General features: G+C 51.4%; 7 protein-coding genes across 7 annotated transcripts; 4 read left to right on the top strand and 3 right to left on the bottom strand.

Moving 5' to 3' along the window:
- Window positions 1-1,383: 1,383 nt before the first annotated feature.
- Window positions 1,384-4,535, top strand: L3040_000484 (uncharacterized protein; the record flags this gene model as incomplete). The annotated part of the gene is made up of 3 exons (XM_066155172.1): window positions 1,384-1,554; window positions 1,662-2,652; window positions 2,710-4,535. 3 exons carry the CDS (start codon window positions 1,384-1,386, stop codon window positions 4,533-4,535), a joined length of 2,988 nt encoding a protein of 995 aa, XP_066013218.1.
- A 2,442-nt stretch (window positions 4,536-6,977) lies between these two features.
- L3040_000483 (uncharacterized protein) lies at window positions 6,978-7,809 on the top strand (the record flags this gene model as incomplete). Its single annotated transcript, XM_007292391.2, has 2 exons — window positions 6,978-7,017; window positions 7,172-7,809. The coding sequence occupies 2 exons, from the start codon at window positions 6,978-6,980 to the stop codon at window positions 7,807-7,809; spliced, it is 678 nt and encodes a 225-aa protein (XP_007292453.2).
- A 934-nt stretch (window positions 7,810-8,743) lies between these two features.
- Window positions 8,744-11,129, bottom strand: L3040_000482 (uncharacterized protein; the record flags this gene model as incomplete). The annotated part of the gene is made up of 2 exons (XM_007292392.1): window positions 8,744-8,777; window positions 8,827-11,129. 2 exons carry the CDS (start codon window positions 11,127-11,129, stop codon window positions 8,744-8,746), a joined length of 2,337 nt encoding a protein of 778 aa, XP_007292454.1.
- A 2,884-nt stretch (window positions 11,130-14,013) lies between these two features.
- On the top strand, window positions 14,014-14,914 carry L3040_000481 (uncharacterized protein; the record flags this gene model as incomplete). Its single annotated transcript, XM_007292393.2, has 5 exons — window positions 14,014-14,136; window positions 14,358-14,586; window positions 14,649-14,667; window positions 14,797-14,808; window positions 14,863-14,914. The coding sequence occupies 5 exons, from the start codon at window positions 14,014-14,016 to the stop codon at window positions 14,912-14,914; spliced, it is 435 nt and encodes a 144-aa protein (XP_007292455.2).
- Window positions 14,915-15,006: 92 nt separating this feature from the next.
- Window positions 15,007-17,188, bottom strand: L3040_000480 (uncharacterized protein; the record flags this gene model as incomplete). The annotated part of the gene is made up of 2 exons (XM_007292394.2): window positions 15,007-16,395; window positions 16,451-17,188. The coding sequence occupies 2 exons, from the start codon at window positions 17,186-17,188 to the stop codon at window positions 15,007-15,009; spliced, it is 2,127 nt and encodes a 708-aa protein (XP_007292456.2).
- A 151-nt stretch (window positions 17,189-17,339) lies between these two features.
- On the top strand, window positions 17,340-17,666 carry L3040_000479 (uncharacterized protein; the record flags this gene model as incomplete). Its single annotated transcript, XM_066155171.1, has 1 exon — window positions 17,340-17,666. One exon carries the CDS (start codon window positions 17,340-17,342, stop codon window positions 17,664-17,666), a length of 327 nt encoding a protein of 108 aa, XP_066013217.1.
- Window positions 17,667-19,868: 2,202 nt separating this feature from the next.
- L3040_000478 (uncharacterized protein) lies at window positions 19,869-21,656 on the bottom strand (the record flags this gene model as incomplete). The annotated part of the gene is made up of 1 exon (XM_007292395.2): window positions 19,869-21,656. The coding sequence occupies one exon, from the start codon at window positions 21,654-21,656 to the stop codon at window positions 19,869-19,871; it is 1,788 nt and encodes a 595-aa protein (XP_007292457.2).
- Window positions 21,657-22,759: the final 1,103 nt, after the last annotated feature.

Below are 22,759 nucleotides of genomic sequence, written 5' to 3'. Positions count from 1 at the left end.
TAGCTGCTACTTATTCTTACTACGTGCAAAATCGCCTCGACTTTTATAACCAGCGTTCAATTGGAGGCGCAGCTTGCAACTACCAACGATATATTTAGAAATCTCGGTTTCAGCGTAGATCATATCCCATTCTCTACGCTCTCAAGAAAAGCTTCTTCCTCTCGAAAGTGAGATATTCCATACCTTAATCTTGTCAGCGATCTACGTACTAGCTAGACTGGTTGGTTATACTTAACAAAAGGAACAAGAATTATCCTGCTCAGATTAAGCTAGCTTCATAATATTAATTGGACTTTGCCTATTCTCAACTCGTCTGCAAACCATTCCTCACATCTACGTATATTTCTATTCCGCTCACAAACCAGCTACGGGAATCGCCTCACTTTCTCCAACTACGAAGCTACGGAGATAGGGCCTTGCAACGAGCGACAGGCAAACTTGGGTGGTTGAGGCATGCGAGACACGCTTCCACTTTCTTCGAGGCATTGGAAACCATCGGCCGTAGAGAGAGCTATCAGCACTGACCAAAGAAACCGATGATCATGATACCTACCGGTACCTATGGATACCGAGAATCAAAAATCATCGCATCGACGAGGACCATACTGACCATCCCAATACTCACTCCATTCTCCCAAGGAACAATGACAACCATCTATAGCAATAGGGGAAAGCAAGCGTTTTCGACCCAACCACTGTGGATGAGTACGTACTCCGTAGAATGAATGACCTTCCCCGGATTTCGACGATCCCCGTAGACATGCTACCGAGTCGTTGATATGTGAATCAATCAACCTGAGGCTCGGGAACCAGTGAACCACGAATGCGGGAAACTTTCTACCCTTATGGAAACTGAAGCCTCGAGAGAACACAGAAGCAGCAGGCAGAAGAGCCCGATAAATCAGGATGCATATCCACAAAAACCCATCGCGGACAAGGAGGTAGTTCTACCTATTACCTCCTCCTTTCTACACTAAAAGCCAAGGACTTCTTTAGCAAGCCTCTTCATCTATATTCACAAGTCAAAGTAAGACAGGCGATGCACCTATCGGTCAATAAACACAATTACCCTGCTCATCTTTTTCCTTTTAAATCTGTTCGTGATTAATCGACGGAGAGAATCTCAATTCGTTTATTCACGACCCCTATCATGTTGGATGGGTTGTAGTAGCCTTGTCTATAGCTTCTCGGCAAAGGGTTGTGCAGCTAGGAACACCCTCTGACTCGGAACTCGTCTCCACTCCGCTCTTGCTTCTGCTACTGCTACTGCTTCTGCTTCACTTCCAACCCGCCCTGATATGCCACAATTCAATGTCGATATGATTATTTGCTAGACCGGTTCCAATACCACCCCCTTCCCTCTCAGCCGCGGCAGTCACAGCGATGCAGGCGCCGCCCACCTCACAGAGATCCATCGGTCAACGGCGCTCCCCAGCAGCAGATCTAGGACCTCCCAATATCGCGGCTCGACCGATGTCTCCTGGGCCAGGCGCACAGTCGCGGACGTCGTCGGCCTCTGGCAAGGCAGTTGCAAGTGGCAGCAGAAGGCACAATGTGAGTCTCGGCCTGAATCGAAAGCGCGTCTTTCCCAAACTCGCTGCTTCTATCTGGCTCCAACTCGGGCCTGACACAAAGCGATGCTGACAACTCTCTACTCGCAGGTCGGTCCTCCATCAATCCAAACCAGCCAGAACGCTCCCCCGCTGTCCCAAATCGAGAAGAGCGTCACCCACCTGCTGGTAGCTACAAAGCAGCTCCTCGAGACCCTCACACAATGGTCCCGCCACCAAGCGACGGACGCGCAGGTGTCCGACGTATATGTGCGCCTGGGTTACGAGTTCAATATAGCCTGCAGAGCCTTCACGGCGATCAACGTTGATACTTCCGACCTGGGAAATGTCCCTGAGCTTCTGCGTCACATCCTCGAATCAACACTCAGCCAAGAAGCCAGCGTTGAGAGCTTGGAAAAGTACCTGCCTCGGATTCGTGATATCATAATCACTCTGCTTCATGGTCTAAAGCGGAAGCAGCAGAAACTACGGCAAAAACAAGCAAAAGAGAACGCAAATCATAATGGGGATGGTTCTGTGCCTCGGACCAGTAGCTTGAGTAGTGTGAATAGTTCTGGCACAGGCCTCACCACACTTTTGGACCAGGGGATACAGAGTAGCTTCCAGCGGGATGATGAGAATCCGGAGAACAGGTCGAGCACGAACCAGAATGACGGGAACGTTCCTCCCCGAACGTCTTCCTCCTCAACCTCAAATCGGAGGATGGCTTTGGAGAGAGACCAATCTAAAGGGTCTTTTGCTTCGAGCCACTCAATGTCAAGCTCGACGATGCAGAATATGCCCGTCCTCCCACCGTATCAAGAGGAAGCGTCGCTACCATCACTGCCACCAGAAGATCTCAGTGTGAACGATTTCCCACCCCCACCTCCGCCGGCCAAGACACAGAATGCTCTTGCAGCACTACAGAGAGGTGGGGAATTGGAGAGGAGGGCCTCGAGAAGATATTCGGCTTACCAGATATCAAAGCATCTGGGTGCATCACCAAATGGTGTACCCATGATGCCCCCAGCCCAAAACTCGCCGATTCCTAATAGGGGTCGCAACGACGCTCGCGAGTCCATGCGAGCCGTTCAAAATCGAGGTGACCAACGACACACACGTCAACTTTCCAGTCGCTTAAATATTGACTATTCTCCAGCTCGTATCCCGAGTCGAGTTTTAGAAGAATCCTCGCCAACTCCAACACCGGCTTTGCCGCCACCGAGCGATTCTACCGACAGTACTATTGCAAAGACCCCGACTGACAAATATAGATCGCCCAATTATGAGTTGGACGCAACACCAAGCGCAACCCTACAAGGACTGCCTTCCGACCCTTCTTCGTCTTTTCCTATGCAAACTTTCGATGCTGCAAATAAACTTCAGGGCCCCGATACACCCAAAGAACAAGGGCCGTCTACACGACAGTCGCCGAGTACGGTTGAGCGGAGAAGATACACTCCTGAGCCCACTCCACCTCCCGGGAAGGAACTGACAATATTCTTGCAATACAAGACAAAGGTTAAGAAATTCGTTCTTACGGATGGATATGATGATTTGTCTATGGCAAAACTGCAGCTAGCATTTATTGAAAAATTCTCATGGAATACTCATAATAATGGGGTCGACCTGCCCGAGATATACATCCAGGACCAGGTCTCGGGTGTGCGTCACGAGCTTGAGGATCTCGCCGATATCAAAGATAGATCGGTATTGGTACTGAATGTAGAGGTCCTGGATGAGGTCAAACGTCATATTGATGAGGGGCTTGGCGGCATCAGGAAAATAGTCCAAGACGTTAAAGTTGCGGTCGATGACCAGCAAGCCACTATACAACGTGTCTCGGACCGGCAACAAGACGCTGCAAGGGAGATTACACGAATGGCATCCGGGCCACTCCCGGCGTCGACGGCGTCACATGCTGACAATCAAAGATCTATCGTGCCAACGACCAGTCCTTCGAAAGTTAAGAAGTCGGATCAGATAATTGAGCTTAACAGCCTGCGCCGTGATCTTGCAGTTATTCGTCAGGTCTATTCCTCGTTCCAGTCCGATGTTCAGAATTCGATGTCTACTCTGCGTAAGACGGCGGACTCCGTCAAAGCTGTGGCCGCCAAAACTGCTATACCAGATCTCAAAGGAGACTCGGGCCGGGCATACGTCAACGGTGGAAAGAAAGATCTCAACGTAGAATCCGACAGGTTGGTGGGCCAAGTCGACGACCTCCAGGATATCGTTGAAGATCTCCGCAAGGATGTCGTTCTTCGTGGCGTGCGTCCTCTCCCTCGACAACTCGAGACGGTGGCCAAAGATATTTCTCAGGCTACTATGGAACTCAAAAAGATGAAGGACTTCCTCAAGCGCGAGCGTCCAATCTGGACCAAGATCTGGGAGAAGGAACTTGAGACCGTCTGCAATGATCGCGAGGAGTTGACGATGCAAGAAGAACTAGCTGCAGATCTCGAGGACGATCTCGAGAAAGCAGCCCAGACCTTCGCTCTCGTGGAGCAGGCGACGAAGGAACAGATGAAGGATAATCCGGGAGCCTCAAACGCAGCACGCGTGCTCTCGAGGGGACTGAACCACGTGTCTGCTGACCCCTCGGTCGCTAAAGAAGGTGTCTTAGGTGAAGTCCGCGCCTTGCAACCGAACCACGAGAACCGCCTCGAAGCCATCGAGCGCGCCGAAAAGCTGCGCCAGAAAGAGCTGGAGAGCAGACGAGGCGGCGAGTTCCAGAAAGAGCTCGGTACGTTCGTGGAAGAGGGCAAGCTCAAGAAAGCAGGTGGTTTCGAGGAAGTTGAGCGAGCCCGCAAACTCAAGGATGAGCGCATACGTAAAGAAGTGTGGGAGAGGCAGAATGGAATGACACAAGCTGACGCTTTGGCCGCTGAACCTGACGCTGCTGAACCTGATGAGGCAGAACCAGTGGCCGAAGATGATGGAGCGGAAGTCAAGGCAGACGATGGGCCGCCGGATGAGGTCTGAGGGTGGTTAGAAATGGCTTGCAGGCACTGTAATTTTCTCAGGTTTCGCGTTGCGGTTGCATTGGCAGCGTACCTAAATCCCAATGCTCCCTCGCTGCTTCGGCCTGGCTTCTGCGTTCGATGATCCTTTGTCTAGCATGGCGTTTTTCGGTTCTTGGTCGGTGCTGGTGTATGTACTTGTTTCTACCTGGCGTTTTTTTTTTCTGCTCTGCTTTACAACTGTACGAAATGGTAGAGCTTCGTGGGATGAAACGAAGAGATAGGAGGGGATAGCGTGTGGAGATGTATCTGAATCGAGAGAATAAAGCAACGATGGATGGATGGGCATTTGGCATGAGATGAGATGAGATGGCTTTCCGCATTGCTGGGGAAACCAATTGTGAGAGCGCGGGTGGGTGGTGGTGAAAAGGGGCATGTTTCTTTTGATACTACTACCTACTTACCTACTTACCTAGCTACCTACCTACCTACCTACCTACCTACTTACCGATACATAGGTGTGAGCGAAACGGCGCCTTTCCCATGCATGGGGTGGGCAGTATCTCAAGATGATTTTTCTCTCGTGCCTTGTGCTTTGACACCTCTCTTTCATATCCCTGATTACCTCTGTGATGTCAACCTCGTGCTAGATAGTAGACAAGAACTTATATTTGTTTTCCTTGCTGTCCTTTTTTTTTTGTTCTCTTTCTTTCTTTCTCTCTTTCTTCCCTTCCTTCCTTTCCTTCCTGCTGTTCCAAATCAAGTTCAGCAGTCAAAATCTCGGTAGTTTTTTTATATATATATATATACTTCGCTCCACTCACTCACTACACACGCTTCACATAAACAACTGGGGGTTAGGAGGAAGGGGTATTTATTATACACGTATACCGATAAGCAGATCGCTTGCCTCTTACATGTATGTTTTTTTTTTCCCTTTCTCCCTCCTCTGCTTTCTTTTATTTCCTCTTTTATATATATATATATATATATATATACACGTATAAACTTTACATTACTATTTCTACTTTCTCCTCTTCTTCTCATCCACAGACTCGTAATTCCAAAAGACGGGATGAATATCAAGAAGAAAGAAGAGAAAAAAAAAAAAAAAAAAAAAAAAAAACCGCCCCAAAGACCTACCTAGCCTGAAGCGAAGGGAAGCGAAGGGAGGGAGGGAGAAAGGGAGGGAGGGAATGGGGAAGACGTAAAAAGGCCCTCTCATCTATCTGTATATCTGTACGTATGAAGATTGCCGTTTCTTTTTTTTAAGAAAAACTTTCTTTCCTTTCCTTTCCTTTCCTTTCCTTTCCTGATGGGTTGCTTGGTTGGTTCTTCGCTTGCTTGGGGGATATGGAAGGGAAGGGAAGGGAAGGGAAGGTAAGGTAAGGTAAGGTACCGTAGGTAGGTCTACCGTAGGTGGTCACGACTAGGGTTGAGGCTGGGGCTGGGGCTGGGGCTGGGGCTGGGGAACATCTAGATGTTTTTCTTCTTTTCTATTGTTTTACTTTCACAATCGAGGGAGAGAAAAGGAACGGGGGGGAGGGGAGGGGAGGTTGTGAGTTGTGTAGTTGTGTATGTGTCATGATGGTGGTGATTTGGGAGGTTAGTTGTTTCTAGATAGCTATGTGTATCTGACTGTCGAACCGCGCTTGTGTAGATACCTACCTATTCCGTATGGGAAGCACACGGGTGGGTGGTACTTGATTAGTAAGCGAGAAGCGAAGAGCGGAAGCGAAGACGAGTGGATGGGTGGTGGGTGGGTGGATGGATGAGCTCTAGGTAGTATAGTATAGTATAGTATAGTATAGTATAGTATAGTATAGTATAGTATAGTATAGTATATTCTAGTCTAGTTAAATCCAATCTAGTCTATCTAATCCAGTTTAATCTAAGTCCATTCTAAACTAGCCGAGTCCATCGTCATATACTACAACCAGCCAAAAAGCCGTCCATTTCTAAATGAGAAGAGCGAGCCAGCGTTCGTTCTTTCTCTGCAAGGTTAGAGAGAAGACTACGAGTTTGAATAGGCCCCGATCTATCTACCTTCTAAGGTCACCCAGGTAGGTAGCGGCTCCTCTTAGTGCGTGGGTTTTCAAATGTCAAATTTCAACTTTTTTTTCCCTCTCTCTCTCTCTCTCTCTCTCTTTCTTTTTCTTTTTGTGATTACCGTCTACCTTCACTCATCTATTACTCACTCACTTATCATTCCTCAATTATCATCTATCAACCATCGCATTCTTTTGCCCCTTACCTTCCTCCGAGGAAGCGGAACGTGGCGACCTACTTTGAGCGAAAATAGGAACGAGAGTATCAGGACTCGATTCTCTGAAAAGCGAGCTCTTCGCGACTCAATATATTCTCTATACGAGAAAAGACCAGGCTCGCTTCATGCCGACTACCTACTACCTAAGAGTTACTACCTATCTCGAGATAATCCTGTACCGCACGAGGCGTGGAAGAGATGGGGAATTCGTTATCGGCCGACTCGTGGCTGGATCGGGGTGAGTCTGTCGTGGCTCCTCTATTCTTTTTCTTCTTTTTCTTCTTTTCTTCTTCTTCTTCTTCTTCTGCCTCGCGCTCTTCCTGCTTCCGCCTCAGAGGACATCACGACATGTGCCCGTCCGCCCCACGGCTGAAAGCTGACCATGCCCACAGACGCCTGCTCCGGCCGCAACCTCACCTGGCAGTACTTGCACCACCACCATCTCCCGGCCCTGTACGCGTCCTGTCCGCACGCAGCCGCCATCGTCGCCTCGCACGGCTGCAAGAACGGGACATGCCGGCCGAGCAGCTACGACATGGAGTTCGAACGCTACACGTGGTACGACTGGGACGGGCTAGGCGATCCGACGGGCGGCGTTGGGATCGTGAAGGGTAACAAGCTGGACATCCCGGCGGGCAGGTGGGGGTGGCACCGTCGGCCGTGGGGGAGGGATGATGTGAGAGATGGGTGGAAGCAGGGGGGTGCGGTGGCGGTCGTGGGTAAAAGGGGGCTATTGGGGTTGGTCGGGTTGGTGCCAGTGACGGTTGGCGTTGGAGTCGGAGTTGGGGATGGGGGGGATGGGGTCGCTGGGACAGGTGTATCGACGAGCGGTGCGAGTGCCTGCCTATGCCTTCTTCTTCTGGCGTGTCTCGTGCTGCTGTGTGCGCACTTCTCTCAACGTGTTGCCAGACGCTCTAGGAAGAAGGTGCAGGATTTCGCGGGTCAGGGTGACGGGTCTGTGATGGAGCGTGGAGATGTCGAGAGTACGGAGAAGAAGGTTGAGGCTGGACGAGAGAAGGAAGAGAGCTGATGTGAGTGTGTGTCTGGCTGCGGAGTGTTAGATTGGTACTTGGATGGGATGGGCAGAGAGAGAGAGAGAGAGAGAGAGAGAAAGCTACCTACAAAGGGAACGAAGACATGTATATATATACATATATATACATACACACACGCAACACGCTCTTCATTCTCCCTCATCAGCAAAGCTCGGCAAAGCGTGCGTGTAAGGGTAGCCCGGCCATCTGTGCACCCATCCAACAAGCATAAATCGAGAAAGATAGAAATAGAAAATCGAAATATAACAAGGCAGACCAGTAACAACAATATAGAGAGACACATGTACAAGCTCAAGACCCCCAACGGGCGCGAATGGGACAGGAACAAGTTTAATGTATAGTCTATCTATACACGGTACACTCCTCTTGCTCACATTCTTTTGAATGCTTCTTCCCCCTTCCCCCTAAATTACATCAAGAATGCGCGAAGGAAGTTGATTGATTATATATACTCAGACCCGGATGCACAATCAACCTCGACATCCAGGATCACTCCAATCCATGTGATCACTCCAATCCATCTCTCTCCCCCTTCCACCCACCGATGTCTCTCGCATCTACGTACCACCCGGAATCGCGACAATCCCGCTTGCCCACAGCTACCCAACGCCCGAACGCAATGGGAAAAAAAAATGAGGTTTAGCCCCCTCGCAGGAAGGTTGGAACCACATATGGCCCGACTCGTCTGCTGGAGAGGCCTATGCGGCCAGTGCACCCTCGTCTCCTTTCCTCAGTACAAAAAATCAAACCACAAGGGTATGCAAGAATTACTAGTGCTACGCACAACTAGCCGCCGACTTCCTCCGCCGTCGGAGGATGTGAGAAGATTATTGCTCAATAACGATAACATCGGCCGTAGGATCGAGGCAGAGCCTCAATCGGGAAAAAACACCAATCAATCCCAATTCATCAATGGTCGTAACCAGCACCACGTTGCCAGGGGCTGCCTCGTTTTAGTTTGGGATAAGGACACGGCAATAGAATAGTCTTACCTGGAGTTATTATAGTTTCTATATCCCGCAGGGCTCGCACTATGTTGTGACCGATATGCGGCAGATAAGTTTGAGTTTGAATCGTCGCGGTAATGATCAGACGATGCAGTGTTCGGTCTGCCACCCATCAATGGAATATTGTTCGCGTGAAGACCGTCAGGGCTGTTTGCGTAGCCCGAGTTTTGGTTCTGATAGTTTGTCGGAGAATCACGGCCGGCAGGGAATAAAGGAACTGATGGGTCAATAGGAGAGTGAGGCGGCTCTCTGGAGACGTAAGTTCCGGCTCCGGAGTTGGCTGTTGAAGGAGGAAGAGGCTGGTTTTTCGCGTTTCTCATAGAGTCTGTTGACCAAGACTCATTATCATCATCCAAGTCCAAGTTGTGCTTGTAGCCACCCTTCAGTTCCCCTCTGGCGGTTGCACCTAATGCGTCCAGCTCCGTTGTCAGCGTTGTTTGGGACTTGATGAACGAAGCTCGGTCGTCGCCCATTGGTTGGTAGCGGGCATCTGGGTTTTTCCGAACGAAGGCATAGATCGTCGCTATTAGTACCAAGACCAGAAGAACCAAGGAGAGGACGGCGTTGACGATGAAGAAGATAACGCCCACAATACCCGTTACGAGACCCGGCTGGTTGAAGACATCGGTGAAAATGAGCAAGAAGATAGCGTTCACGAAGTTGACTGAGCAGATGGCAATGTTAAAGGTGTTGGTGCTCTTGTCCATCCATGGTCGAATAACACTGGCTCCGATCAGGAGACTCGCCTCGATCATGATCAACGCAATGGCTTGTGTGGTTCCAGAATTCTGGCCAAAAGCAATAAACATGCCTTTCACGAGAATATGTGCCACAGTCGGGAGGATAAAGTAGTAGGCGGTAGCTCTGAACTGGACGTAGAGGAATCCCCACTTGTTGAGTGCTGATGGATCGGAGTATAGTATGTAGGCGGCGTTCTTGTGCATTTGGACCGAGCGCTGTGCGATACGGACGACTTTGAGAGCTGCCCAGGCAAGTGTTCCTGTCATACCGAAAAAGAAGAAAATAGCAAGGACAAGTATAGCAGGGGAGTCTTTCTGAGTGAACTCCCACAAGCAAAGAATAGTCATCTGTGGGTACCCAATGAGAACCATGCGATACATGATGCCCTTCAGGACCGTAAACCACCCGTTGCGGAAATCCTCGAATTTGTCGCCTTTCATCCATTGCATTCGGACCGCAAGTTCGCAGAAACCCTTGAACATGGACACAAAGATAATGGTGAAGCAGATGAGGATGCAGAAGAAGGCAAGTCCGGTCATGAAGAAATTCGTTGCCTCCATACCGGCGCGAAATGCGACCCTCTTTATGCCTCTAACGACGTATGTTCCAGAAGCAGTCGGTGTAGCACGCTTACTCAAGGCGTGCGCTTCGGAGAGGAGATTGATTGTCTCATGGACAGAGCGCTTGGAGACGAGTGGCGCGGATCTCTTGAGAACCTGGACGGATGTTGTAGTGAGTTTATTGAACAGGGTGGCAGGAGTTCCCCCAGTAGATTTTTGGTACCAGGTGGCGATGGTCTGCATGAAATCCATATGTATGATACCCATCGTCCATTGAAAGTTCTGAGTCCAGGATTGAACAATCGGTGGAAGGGGGACCGCGGTCAAACCAACAATAGCCTGTGCTTGGAAGTATCCAAAGAGAGACAGTGCGTTGGAAGCGACATGGGCAGCTGTATTTGAATGTCCGAGTCCAGAGGTGACAGCAGAAGCCACGAGCGCTAAACCTGCGATAACTGCAGTAGTCCATGAAACTCCTTTCTGATCAACGGTTTGTCCGTTAGATAGCCTCGCTTCCACGCAGGCCAGATTCACACCGGGATTATCAACGGCGGTGATGAGGATTCTGGCAGTGGCGTCCAGATCCGGTACACCGTAAGCAATTCCGGGGATTTGGTTGACGGCATTATCGCCCAGTGGGAGGTTCGATGAAATATCGATCTGGCCAGTGGACATGGGACACAATCCCTTCATCTCCGCCAAAGAACAAGGATCGAGATTCTCCGTTATAACGCTGTACCCGTACGCCCACACCTCAACTGCAAAGTTAACATTGCCCTGAATTGACGCAATACCAACAATATCGAATGTGAGTGTTTTGTTGACTGGCGTGAAGACAACATTGAAAAGACTGGCCGTGAAACTGGAATTGTCCTGGCAAGAGTTGAGGGAGTTTGACTCGATGAGTTTGACCGCGGAGGCGCCGGAGAAGAGGGAAAGGAGAGAAATGGTATGTATGAACGGCAAGAGTGATAACGAGAAGCGCATGATGGGGCGTTGATGGGGTGGTGGAGAGCCGTCGTGGCGTTAAGGTAGACGCGGTGACCGATGCTCCCGACGGACTCTGGTGAAATTCTTCCTGTGTGTCCGCCGACGAAGAACCTCCCTCACCGAGCCTTTCACACCAAAACGCGGGCCTTGATCGGAGAGTCCCGAGGGCCGAAGGTTGACGATGTAGATCGAAGTGGGAGAGAAGTGAGGGACGATGCCGCTGGGCCCCTGGAGGTTCGGCTGGCTACCTGGTCTGCTGTGTTGAACGTCTGAATGGGGGGTGGGGAGAGAGATTTCCCAGCATACGACTTAACGAGTGAAGTTAGGGGGGTAAGATGTGGGCGGGAGTAGAGACGAGAGTCGAGACGAACGAGGGATGTCGTCGACGTTGACGTCGAGGTGAGGAGAGGCGAGGTGAGGAGAGGTGAGGTGAGGTGAGGGCGGCAGGGGATGATGGTGGAGGTGGAGGTGGTATTGTGTTGTGAGTTGAGATGATGGTGTTGAAGGGGAAGACAAATGAGTGGAGGCTGGAATGTTGTGTACGGAGTACGAGCGATCCCCGTTTCGGTACCATACCGCCTACCGTACAGTCACGTAGCCCGAGTAAAAAGGACGTGCACGAAGTGGCTGAGCAGGGCGCTGATGGCGGGACTGACCCACTATTAGCCAGAAGTGGCTATAGCGCCGTGTCTCCATCGCGGGTCTCTAACGACGCACCCCCTCAGCCGAACCGTGGCATCATTTACGTCGGATGGGGATATAAATAAATCGGAAAACATCGTGAGCGTGAATATGAAATCGGAATCTGAAGTGGCAGGTTCACAATTGGATATTTTGAGATACTAGTACAACAGTCCTTCACAGCAAATGCTACATACAGCCCACAGTACCACCCTACTTCCACTTCTTCTACGGTACTTCCTGTACCTACCTAGGTACTCCACTGGAGCCAGTCGGCCCTTCAACTCCCAAGCCCAAGCCCAAGCCCAAGGCCCTTGGGTCAGCAGCTCAGCCAGCTACCAAGAGGATCCAGGATCCCCAACCTCTCTACGGTAAGCACAAGCTCACCACCACATCACTACCCCGTCTCGAATCGCGAATCACCTTCACCATCACCATCGTCACTACCGCGTCAACAACAGTTCTTCTCCCCCGTCTCTTGCAGTCACCTCTTCCCAAGCGCGCCTGGCGTCCGGCGTCTGGCGTCTGGCGTCTGGTGGCTATTCCATACGTTCATGACATGCACGCCAGTGAACCTCGGGCGCATATCACAAACACCTCCTGTCTGGTACTTGGAGCGGGAGCATAATCTCCTGAGTCCTATGTATGCATCATCATCATCCATTCTTGACCTCGTTGCACAGCCTCTCTCTTCACCAAATACCGAGAATTTACCAGGCTCGCGTCCAGATGTGATCTCGTCTCCATCAGCCGCATTATACTTATACTTCTACCTATAACTACTACCGGTACTGTATAAAAGTACCGCTCCTCCCTCGCGCGTTCAAGACCGCCAGTATCTACTACCTGTCCCGACGCCCGCATTATCTTGGCTAATAGAGTTGATCCAAAGAAGTGTGGAAGTCTGACGTCTGCAATACAGTAATCTGCATGAACTCCGATGACGTTTACAGATATGGTTATTTCCGGTGGCCATGCCGTATCCATGTCCTTCCTTCAAAATTTGGCGGCTTTTATTCTTTGTTTTCCTCGAGACGAATGATGCTTCATCGTTTACCACCTGGCCGCAAACCAATCGTATCCATACTCTGCATTTAGTTGACCCGTCCTGAACGTCTGAGCCGCAGAAGCCAATCTGTGAATCTTGAAAGCTGCTCCAGCGTCAAGCCTCAGTGCCCCTGTGCCCCAAGCTCTATTTAGATTTGCTTCTCAGGGTCCGTCCGAGTGATCCGACTGCGGAAGATCCATATTTTTAGCCTCAAAAAAGGGGAACCCCCCCTACGTTGTATTTTAAGATTTAGCACGGATGACATGCCCTGGTGTGGCCTCGTGTCTAAGCTGGGACTATTTTACCTGACTTAGTAGTAATTACTGGCTGGTAGCCTGCTGTTACCTCTAATACAGTACTACTGTTGGTATCCACCGCCCCCTAAATAAAATACGAAATGTATATTTATACCAGGGGTTAAACAGGGGGTTGTAACCCTAGCGCTTGAGAAGCAATTCCTCAAGAATTCATTATTTCTTTATATAATTCGTAGTAAAATCGATATCACGCAATGATTAATTCAGAAGGAGGACTTACAAAATACTAGAAAATCAATATATAAATAAATTACTTTGCTACATTTAATAAGCGGTCAGCTTTACGGTCAAAATATGCTTTCACCAAGTGGGTCTGACTTTTACTTAGGGGGATAGTAGTCGTAAGTAAACAAAACGGCCTTCGTGAGACCCTTATATAAAGTATCAGCCTCCTGCAACTAGCTATTGAGATGAGAGCCCAGTAGAGAACTCCTTTTCGAAGGAGGGTATGTAGGATGTTAGATAACAAAAACAACGAGAATTTCAACATTGATGAATTTAAACACATTGTATCATCTGCTCTCCGAACAACGAGAACTTCAACCCTGTGGCTCTGTCAACTCCACGTACGGTAATCACCCTGCCGTGGTCGAATGCCTCCCTGCCTTGCCGACATCGCCATCCATACCCAATCCGAACCTCACAGTTTGAGCCTGCAAACCCGCTGCACAACCACCTCCCACGACATCCAAACCCCGCGCCGTATCCCTCCTCAGCAAAGCCCTCTGCTCACCGCGAAGGCGAAGCCCGCAAATCCGTACCATCTCCGCCTCATCAAGATGTCTCACCGCTGGCGTCTACGGCGAGCCGACAGAGCCATGCGCCGGCGCCGCGGATGCCCTTCATCGAAGCCTCCCGCAAGCAACAACAAGGCGAGAACGGCACTCGCGCCGTCACAAGCGACCATTCCAAGCGCGATCTCTCCCCGAAGTCCATCTCGGATAGCTTGAGCCGCGTTGTAAGCCCTACCCGTCTTTCTTTTTCAACCCCTCCTCCCCCCCCCCGGGCCTCTACTTATGGAAAGATGCTATCACATGACCAAGGTCTGACTGACGACGGCACGCAGACCCTCCCTCTTGCTCGGGATCCCTGGCTGCGGGACTCGTAGAGCAGTTTCATCGGGTCACATCCGGCTGGGGACGCTCTATATGGATCTCGATGCTCTTGCTGGAGTTATAGCCTAGAGGCATGACGGCGACTCGGTTAGTTATGGCGGTTACTGCCGCCGTGGACAGAATCACGCTCCAGCATCCCTTAAGCGAGATCTGTGACTTGGAGTTAAGCGGGATGGCGACGTTCGCTAAGGGTAGAAGCAGCATGGAAGTTAGTATCCAGGTCGCGAAGGTGCCGAAGCAGGGAGAGACTGTGAAGGACGGGGATGTGCTTTTTGACGTGCGCGTTTACGATGGTAGGCCGCTGCCAGTCTCGTGAGATTTTTTCGTTTCGGGAATTGTGTTGATGAGAGAATAGGTATGTATCGCTCGACCCGGTAACCAAGAAACCAGTCGCAATAAGTCCTCTTCTAACTATAACCAACACACCGGAGGAGAAAGCCGTCTCGCTCTTTGATCGATTGACTGGTTGATTGCCGGCCAATGTTCCCTTTGCGCGAGATTAGATTCCGTTCAAGGTTTAAGCCGATGAAATAATCCTCACTGTCACAGAATACACTAATGTATCGTAGCCTCGGGACGATTACGTTCGTACGATGTTATTATACGTCTTTCACCAACTAGAATGGTTTCATGGCCCCAACCCTCGCTCATCGAAACACCAAAGCCTACAACAACAATAACAACAACATCATCATCATTCCAACTCCCCACAGCTAATAATTCTCCCACTGCGTACTCCACGGCTGAATGGCCTTCCGCTCATCACGCCCATGCTTGTACGCACTCACCAACTCCTCCTCATCCACCCCACAATGCATCTCGCCATCCCTCCCCGTGAACCAGCCGAGCCCGTACGTCTTGCCCACGCGCGCCAGCCGCTCGACCATCTCGTCGTTGTTCATCTTCTCGGTGCCGACAAAGTCGTTCAGCATCTTGCTCTGGTGGATGAAGGCCAGCACACTCGCGATCGTGCTCGGCTGCCGGGGCAGGAAAATGTGGCGTCGGCGCACGTACACGAGGGCCGCGACGCAGCAGAGGTAGGCGAGGATGAGCAGGGCAAGCCCGAAGGATAGCCAGAACGAGAGGAAGGTCTCCTCGCCCGACGACTCGGCACGCTGGGCCTGGGAGGAGGGGGAGGAGGCCTGCGCGGAGGAGTAGGAGGGGGTGCTGGGCGCGAAGAACTCCCTGCCGTGCACGCCGGCGAAGGAGGAGGAGCACACGGTCAGGATCTCGGCGAGGACGGAGCCGAGGCCGACAAGCCCGACGAGGAGGTGCCCGTTGACGAAGGCCCGGATCGGCATCCAGCCGAAGGCCACGGCGGTGTAGTCTAGCGTGAGGACCCTGGGCGAGGCGTGCCGCTTGGAGAGGATGTAGAAGGGCTCCATCATGCGCACGTCGGTCTCGAGGGTGCCCCAGGCGAGTTTGATGCCGACTGCGAGCGCGGTGAGGAACCAGGGCGCTCGGGTCGTGACTTCGGCGAGGGCTGGGACGAAGAGGACGATGGGCACGAGGGCTATGAAGAGGATCATGACTGTGATGAAGGGGATTCCTGCCACGAGACGCAGCATGAGGGGGTGTGGGTTTCCGTGCCGGGTCTGCTGATCGTATCTGTCCTTCTCGGCTTGCGTCAGGGGAACTTTGTCCTCGGGTGCGAGTGAGGAGTTCCTGAGGGAGTAGCGGTGGGATTTGAGGGTTTGGTGGATCATCTCCGGGGTCGCCGTGTCCATGTTTTTGAAGTCCATCAGGATGTGGCTTCGGTTGGCCATGGCTGCTATGCCGGCTATGCCTTTCACATCTGCCACGAGACCTGATGGTCGAGTTCCCAGCTGCCAGACGAGGATAGAGCCCAGAACTGCAATCGTGACTAATACCGCACTGAGGATTCTCGACAAGATAGCATTGACAGCGATCTGTTTCTCGTCTGCGAATTCCGACCCTGGTGCGGCTCGAGAGGTCGGTCTGAGTTCGATAGATGCCGCTTGGAGAGTTGGGACGAGAGAGACGGCCATAAGCGTTGCTTGTGAAGATACGGCTACGGCATAATGCTTGAACTTCAACGCTCTGATCGGGCGAAGGAAGTTGAAGAAAGTGATGTAGTCGACCTAGCATAAGTCAGCACGTGGTATCTTGGATGGATATGGAATTGGAAGGACCTACATTGATCGATTCAGCGGCCAGGGCGCCCCCTTGTCTAGATAGCTGATAGTACGCCTCCAGTCGCTTAACCTCGAAGTCCGTCACCTGCCACAACACGCCAAACGAGACCGCTACCAGTGTTGGCAAATACTTGAACGTGAAGTAGTTCCAAGTGCTAAGCTTCGAGGCCGACACGAAGGTGTAGATGGCGCCCTTCTGTAGAACGACCTCTTGCACGACTGCAAGGCTGATTGAGATCACAATCAGCGCAGTGATATAGGACCACCGCATAGAGACCGGCTTCCAGTTATCCTGTGGATAGAACACTTCTACATGTGGAACATGTAACGTGTTCTTGCGAGTAGTGGCTCCATTCATCGACTCAAAGTTCACAGCTGCTGAGCTATCGCCTGCAAAAGAGCTTATATCGAATGTCGGTTCTTCCACGATGACTTTGATGATCTCTCCTCGCTTGTTCGCTTCGATCTGGCCTAGTTCCCGGACCGTTTGTGTCCTCGCTAGCCCTTTATCTCGACTCAACGAAGGCCGTCGAAACGACAACATACGAGACATGGAGGCGGGCGTTCTCGGTGTCGCTGGCTGGTTTGCGTATAGGTCGGTACTTTTGATAGTCGTAACCGGTTTCCAGCCAGCGCCTAGTCCACCAGTCAGAATACCAGCTGCCTCTTGCCGGTTGACTTCTTTTAACTGTTGCTCGTTCTGTGGGGGGCCGGTAAGTGAGGAGACGTCGACCGACATTGTAGGTGATAATGCCGGCGCAAACTCTGAATCGACTTCTACCGCGCTCGTATACGCAGTTCGTTGATTCGCTAACCCCATTAGCATCGCGGACGCTAGCAAACTCATATCTATTTCCTCATTTTCAGGGTTAGTGCCGTGTGCCGTACCCATGAGACAACTACTCGAGCCAGTCTCCCTACCCGAAGACCGCCTTGATGATCTTCTAGGCTTACTCGGTGCCGCATCCGGGCTCCATATCGGCTCATACTGCGAGGTTCGAAACGTGCTGAACATCGATCGAGTGGTAGGCGAAGGCGTCCCAGCACGCAGAGTCTCCGGAACAAATGACAACTTCCTGCCAGCAGCACCTCTAGACCCCTCATACGGCGATGTCACTCCTGAACATCCGGAGGATATCTGTACATGGCTAACATCCACCTCGTCTTTAGGTCGATCTGAGGTCGGCGACGGCAGCAATACCTCCGAATCTCGATGACCAGGCTGATATCCCGCCAGCGAACTTACATCTGATGTCGACGACTGGTTATGCTTCACGTCTGGCCTTGGAGGGTCTCGCCCACCCCATAGATAGGGGTACTCGTCGCCAGAACCAGAATTTGCCATTCCCTCGTCACATATATAAATAACCTCCCTCGTAATATATCGAGGTAACGAATGCCGCAGACTCGTGACGCCCGTAAATAGAAGCACTAGAGAAATACCGTCAGAACAAACCACCCTCAAAAGAAGCAACCACTGCGAAGCTTGCCTCACCCAGCGCAATTGCAGTCGCCCTACGCACGTGAACCTGCGAGAAAACGGCCTCTCAGACTGGGTACGTACGTACGTACTTTGACCTGGCTGGCAGTCGACTCTAGAAGAAGCAAGGCATAAGCAAAACAGAAGGCCTAGCAGCAGAGCTCAAGACCAGTCTCTCCAAGCGCAGATTCGGGGCCTGGCTGTCTTCCGCAAAATATGAGCTGCAACTCTTAGTCTGCGCCGTGTCCCGATCGTGTCACCGCCGCTGGTCATCTGCTCCTCCTGCGGCACAGCACAGCATGCAAGGCTGGCGCTTCGCTGCGGCGGAATGTACGTACGCATATTATATAATATATGTGTATATATATATATATATATATATATCATTGTATATTGAGATCAGTATTTGAAAGAGACGCCTGCGAACATATCCAGCCACGATCGTAACAACAGAAACGCAGCGAGCTCCTTCCGTACATATCCAACAATCCCAGCATACGAACCAAGCATGGCAGCGAGTGGCGCGGTGATGAGCCTGCGTTTGCCCAAGGAGCTGAGAAAGCCAAGTCGAGCGCCGCCGGCGCATACATGGCATTTTTCACCAATAACCCGTATGTATGTCTATCTCGAAATAGAAACAGATGGACGAATGAATAGGCGATTCCCCTGGCCTTGCGAATCTGCAATACGTTGATCTCGACAGGAGAGAAAGGGGGACAGCGGGGGGGCCTGGCCTGCGTACCTAGGTAGACGTACCTACAAAAGCACATGAACGAATGGACGAAATACTGTAAATAAGTAAGCAGTATAAGCGAGTAGGTAACCTCATTAAGTAGTAACCTTATTACTGTAATACCTAGATCAACAGCAATGTTTCAAGCCTCGTACTGTACCAGCTGGTGGATTAGCTACAGTAAATCATGTCTCGGGATAGGATAGGATAGGATAGAATAAGAGGAGATATCTAGGGAGGAGAATTGCCTTCTTCGAATGCTTTTCATCCCATCCCATCTCCTCGCAGCCACTGCGCTGGCGTGCGTCGGTCGTGCAAGGACTACCGGTACCTCTGCTGATCACACGTGACGTCAACCACTTCACTCTCCAGATCAAGCAACTTCAGACGAAAATAAAAATCTCTCTCACTGCACCGTACATACCGGCACATCCCTCCTTACCTCCCCCCACCCACCTACCTCCCTATCCAGTTTGTTCGCTGCGAAGAGCTGCTGTTGACTCGCTGGAAGCCGCTCAAGGGCTAGTAGCCCCTTGAAAGAAAAGAAGAGAGATGAAAAGTAGGGGGATTGGTTATCTACATGTAGTTATTTATACGTTCTTCTGTACATTTTCTCTTCCTTTTTATTTTCTGGGTGCGAGTTTGAGAGGCTGGGGATGGCCGCTGTCGGATGGACAGAACAGAGAGGAGGGAGCGTAGATTTCTCAAATTTGGAAGGGGGGGGAGGAGGGATAAGTTGAAGTGGAGTGCCGTGTGTTGGATATTGGGACGTCTTCGTTGTCGTGATTGCTTTGCCTGTTTTTTTTTGTTTTTTTTTTTGCTTCCGTTATACGGTCAAGCAGTCAGTCGTTTCACTGATTCATTTACAAACAAGGGCAGATAAAGAAGAGGAAGAAGAAGAAAAAATGCGGAGGGTTTCTGAATAAGTAGACTTTTGTCAAATTATAATCAGGTTAGATCTAGACCCCCCAGCCAGCAGCTCAACTCCATATCCGCTCTGTGGTACAGATAATATACAGCTTACAAGCCCGCTCGCTCTCTCGCTCATGCAGCCTTCACTGCATGTTACATCTCCAGAGGAATTATTAAAAAAGAACAAGGTTGCTTTCCTTGCCACAAGTACGAAAGAAGAAGAAGAAGAAGAAGAAGAAGAAGAAGAAGAAAAAGAGGCTCAAGACGGGAAGAAAAGACAATCCCAACCACGGCTCAAACGAAAAGGCCCTCCTCGACAAGACTGTCCACATCGCCGCCAGCAGCCTTCACAGCCCTCATGGCCGCCTGGCTCAACTTCCGCCTCTTTTCCAGCGCCTCCTTCTCCCTCCTCGCCTTCGTCTTCGAGCTCCCACTGGGCGCCACCCCGGTCAGGATCTTGCGGCTGTCACTCGGCGTGTAGTTGACAAAGTCCACTGCGCCGGCGGCGATGCTGCTGCTGCTCGGCGTCCGCGGCGTCGCCTGCTTGCTAGACTTGGTCTTGCGCTTCCGGACGTGGAAGGCCGGCTGCTGCTGCCCGTGGCGCGGCAACGGCGACGGCGACTCCGAGTCCGAGTCGCTGCTTGTGGATCGGCTCTTGCGGATCACGGGGGGACTGGAGAGTTGGGGGTGCCTTGGCCGGGCGTGGTGCGAGGCTTGTCGGTTCCCGCTCAGCTGGCGGTGGTGCCGTTGCCGTTGCTGTTGCTGTTGCTGTTGGTGGTAGTGGTGCGACTGGGAGTGAGGGCTGGGAAAGTAGCCTTGCGAGTGCTGGGGTGGAGTGCCCATCACGAACGACTGCCGAGTGGCGGACTCGGGCATCTGGATCATGAGTCCGTTGGCCATGTTCGCTGAGTCGTATGCCAGATCGTTGTGGTTGCTGCTGTTGTTATTGTTATATGCGAGATCGTTTCGAAGTTGCATTGCTAGTGTTTTGCTCGTTCGCTGCGCATTCGAGTGGAAGTTGTTGGGCGATGGATGGGCCATCGGTGCTGTAGCAGCATGACCCCACCATAATGGGGACTCGATTTCGGGATATATCGATGTGTCTCCGTGGCTGTTGAACCCTGGAGAGTTTGGCAGCTGGGACCAAGATCCTGAGCCTGAGCCTGAGCCTGAAGCATTCTGGGCTTGGGGCGTGATGGGGAAGAGAGCGCTGCCTGAACGCAGCTGTTGGCTTGTTCGTCGCGACGGGTAGTTGTTGTTGTCCAATGTTGGACTCGACAGAGGAGTGTCGTAGCCCGTAGATCTGGCCGTGTGCTGCGGCCGTGTCAAAGCATTCTTGTAGGTGAAGCCATCAAGGAGCTCCCCTTTCTGGGGATCCGAGTGGAAGTGGGCGAGTTGCGGCACATCTGGTGCTTTGGACGATGGTGGTGGCGAGAGTGGCGCATCATCGCGCTCGAAGTCAAATTTGAACTTGTCGAGCTTCAGGTCCCAGAGATCCAGGTTACTGCTGCTGTGGTTTTGGTTTCCGTGAATAGCTCCCATTATTTTTGGAGTCGACTTCTGTTTCCTGATGGGACTGCGGAGAAGACTCTTGTCGAGGTTGGCTGTCGCCTTTTTGAACGTCTTAGACAAAGACTCGACAACGCAGTTCTTTCTTCGCAGCGGGGGGTGTGCCAAAGCGAGTGTTGGAGAAGACGGCAACGATCTATGCGAGTATGCATCGGCCCGCGGACATTCGAGCCTGATACCTTCGAGGCTGAGCAGCTCAGTGTCCGATATTGCAGCTCTTGCAGAAATGCCGTAGAACTGGTCGCCTGAAGCCGAGTTGAACGAGGAGACGACATGATCATGATCATGATTATCTGGCGCCCACGATGCGTATTGCCAGCTGGCTATGCCGTTGCTAGCTTCATCGATGGAGCTCGACGACCCATTGGCAGATTGGTATCTGTTTGATTGTTCAAGGTAGCTGCTGGATTCTTGGTTTGTTGAGTAGTCGGGTGTCTCATTGTCCTCGGGACTGTAGGTGAGGAACTGGTCAAAGAACTCGGCACCGAGCTCTTCGTAGCCCTGCGAAAACATGCTGGCGCCCTTTAATGTTGGGGTAGGATGCCACGGCAGAGAATGACACACTGAGTCAGGCTGGTGCTAGGAGATGAGAGAGGTTGAGTTTCAAAGGCTGGTATGCGGTAGTGGCTTGCAGTGAGGCAGGTAAGAGTGAGATTGTTTATGCAGGGCAGGAGGCGAGGAATCCGATGCGTGATCTGATGAATCAAACAGGCGAAACAGTCCGAGAGGAGATACTTATGCAAAGGTCCGTTGTGCCGACATAACTACCCAGCCATCGGTATTAGACTGCACTATTCATCCACGATGAGGGCCTTGGAATGCGGATGTCTCTGGTCTTCGAGCTCTGCTAAACGTGATACTGGGGCATTTGCTCGTTGAGCGAGCAAAAGAACTGACCTCTATGATTCCTTTGTCCAGCCTCTCCGATTTCTCCACTTCTGAAAGAGGCGGGGGACATTGGGATTGTGGTTGGTGTGGTGGTAGACGAGGAATGCTGCTAGGCCGCTTTGGCATCCCCGGGTTGAGCAACACTTCAACGCTGTAGATGAGCACCACGACCATTTGATCCAGTATTGCAGCATAATGGACAAAGAAAACGATATAATATCTCTCGACGAGAGGCTTGTAAGTTGAGAGGGGGATCATAGCCCGAATAAAGCCGAAGATCCATCAGAACCCAGCAGGTCATCCATCCACTCCTTCTATCTCGCAACTAGCGTGCCATCACTTGTCATGGGAGTGGCTGGCATAAACAATGAAGAAATGCTCTACCACTCCCGCCGAGACCTGCTTTGATTGTACTCGTGCTGATCCTCGAGTCTGGATTCTGGAATGTGACCCGCCACATACAAGGCCGCAACGATCAAAGAACACATTGTGTGTCCCGACCCCCAGCTTTTCCAACATGCTTCTGCCACAGCGTACTGCAAAGCCAAAGCAGCATCTGGATGGAGCCGGACTTGCCGTCCGTACTGGAGGTTTTTCTTCAGATGAGCCGGGGGATCGGGACTTGTTCGTGGGTTCCTGCGTCCCGGCAGGTGTGCGACAGAACATGCAGGAACAGCACTCGGAGATGCAGTTTGCATAATACATAATGAGAGCTGGCTGTTCGTCAG

The sequence above is a fragment of the Drepanopeziza brunnea genome, assembly GCF_022702325.1.
Source record: "Drepanopeziza brunnea f. sp. 'multigermtubi' strain 214-2 chromosome Unknown ctg1, whole genome shotgun sequence".
In the NCBI taxonomy this organism is placed as follows: Eukaryota; Fungi; Ascomycota; class Leotiomycetes; order Helotiales; family Drepanopezizaceae; genus Drepanopeziza; species Drepanopeziza brunnea.
Note: the sequence above shows the minus strand (reverse complement) of the source record. Positions and strands in the feature narration are given on the sequence as shown.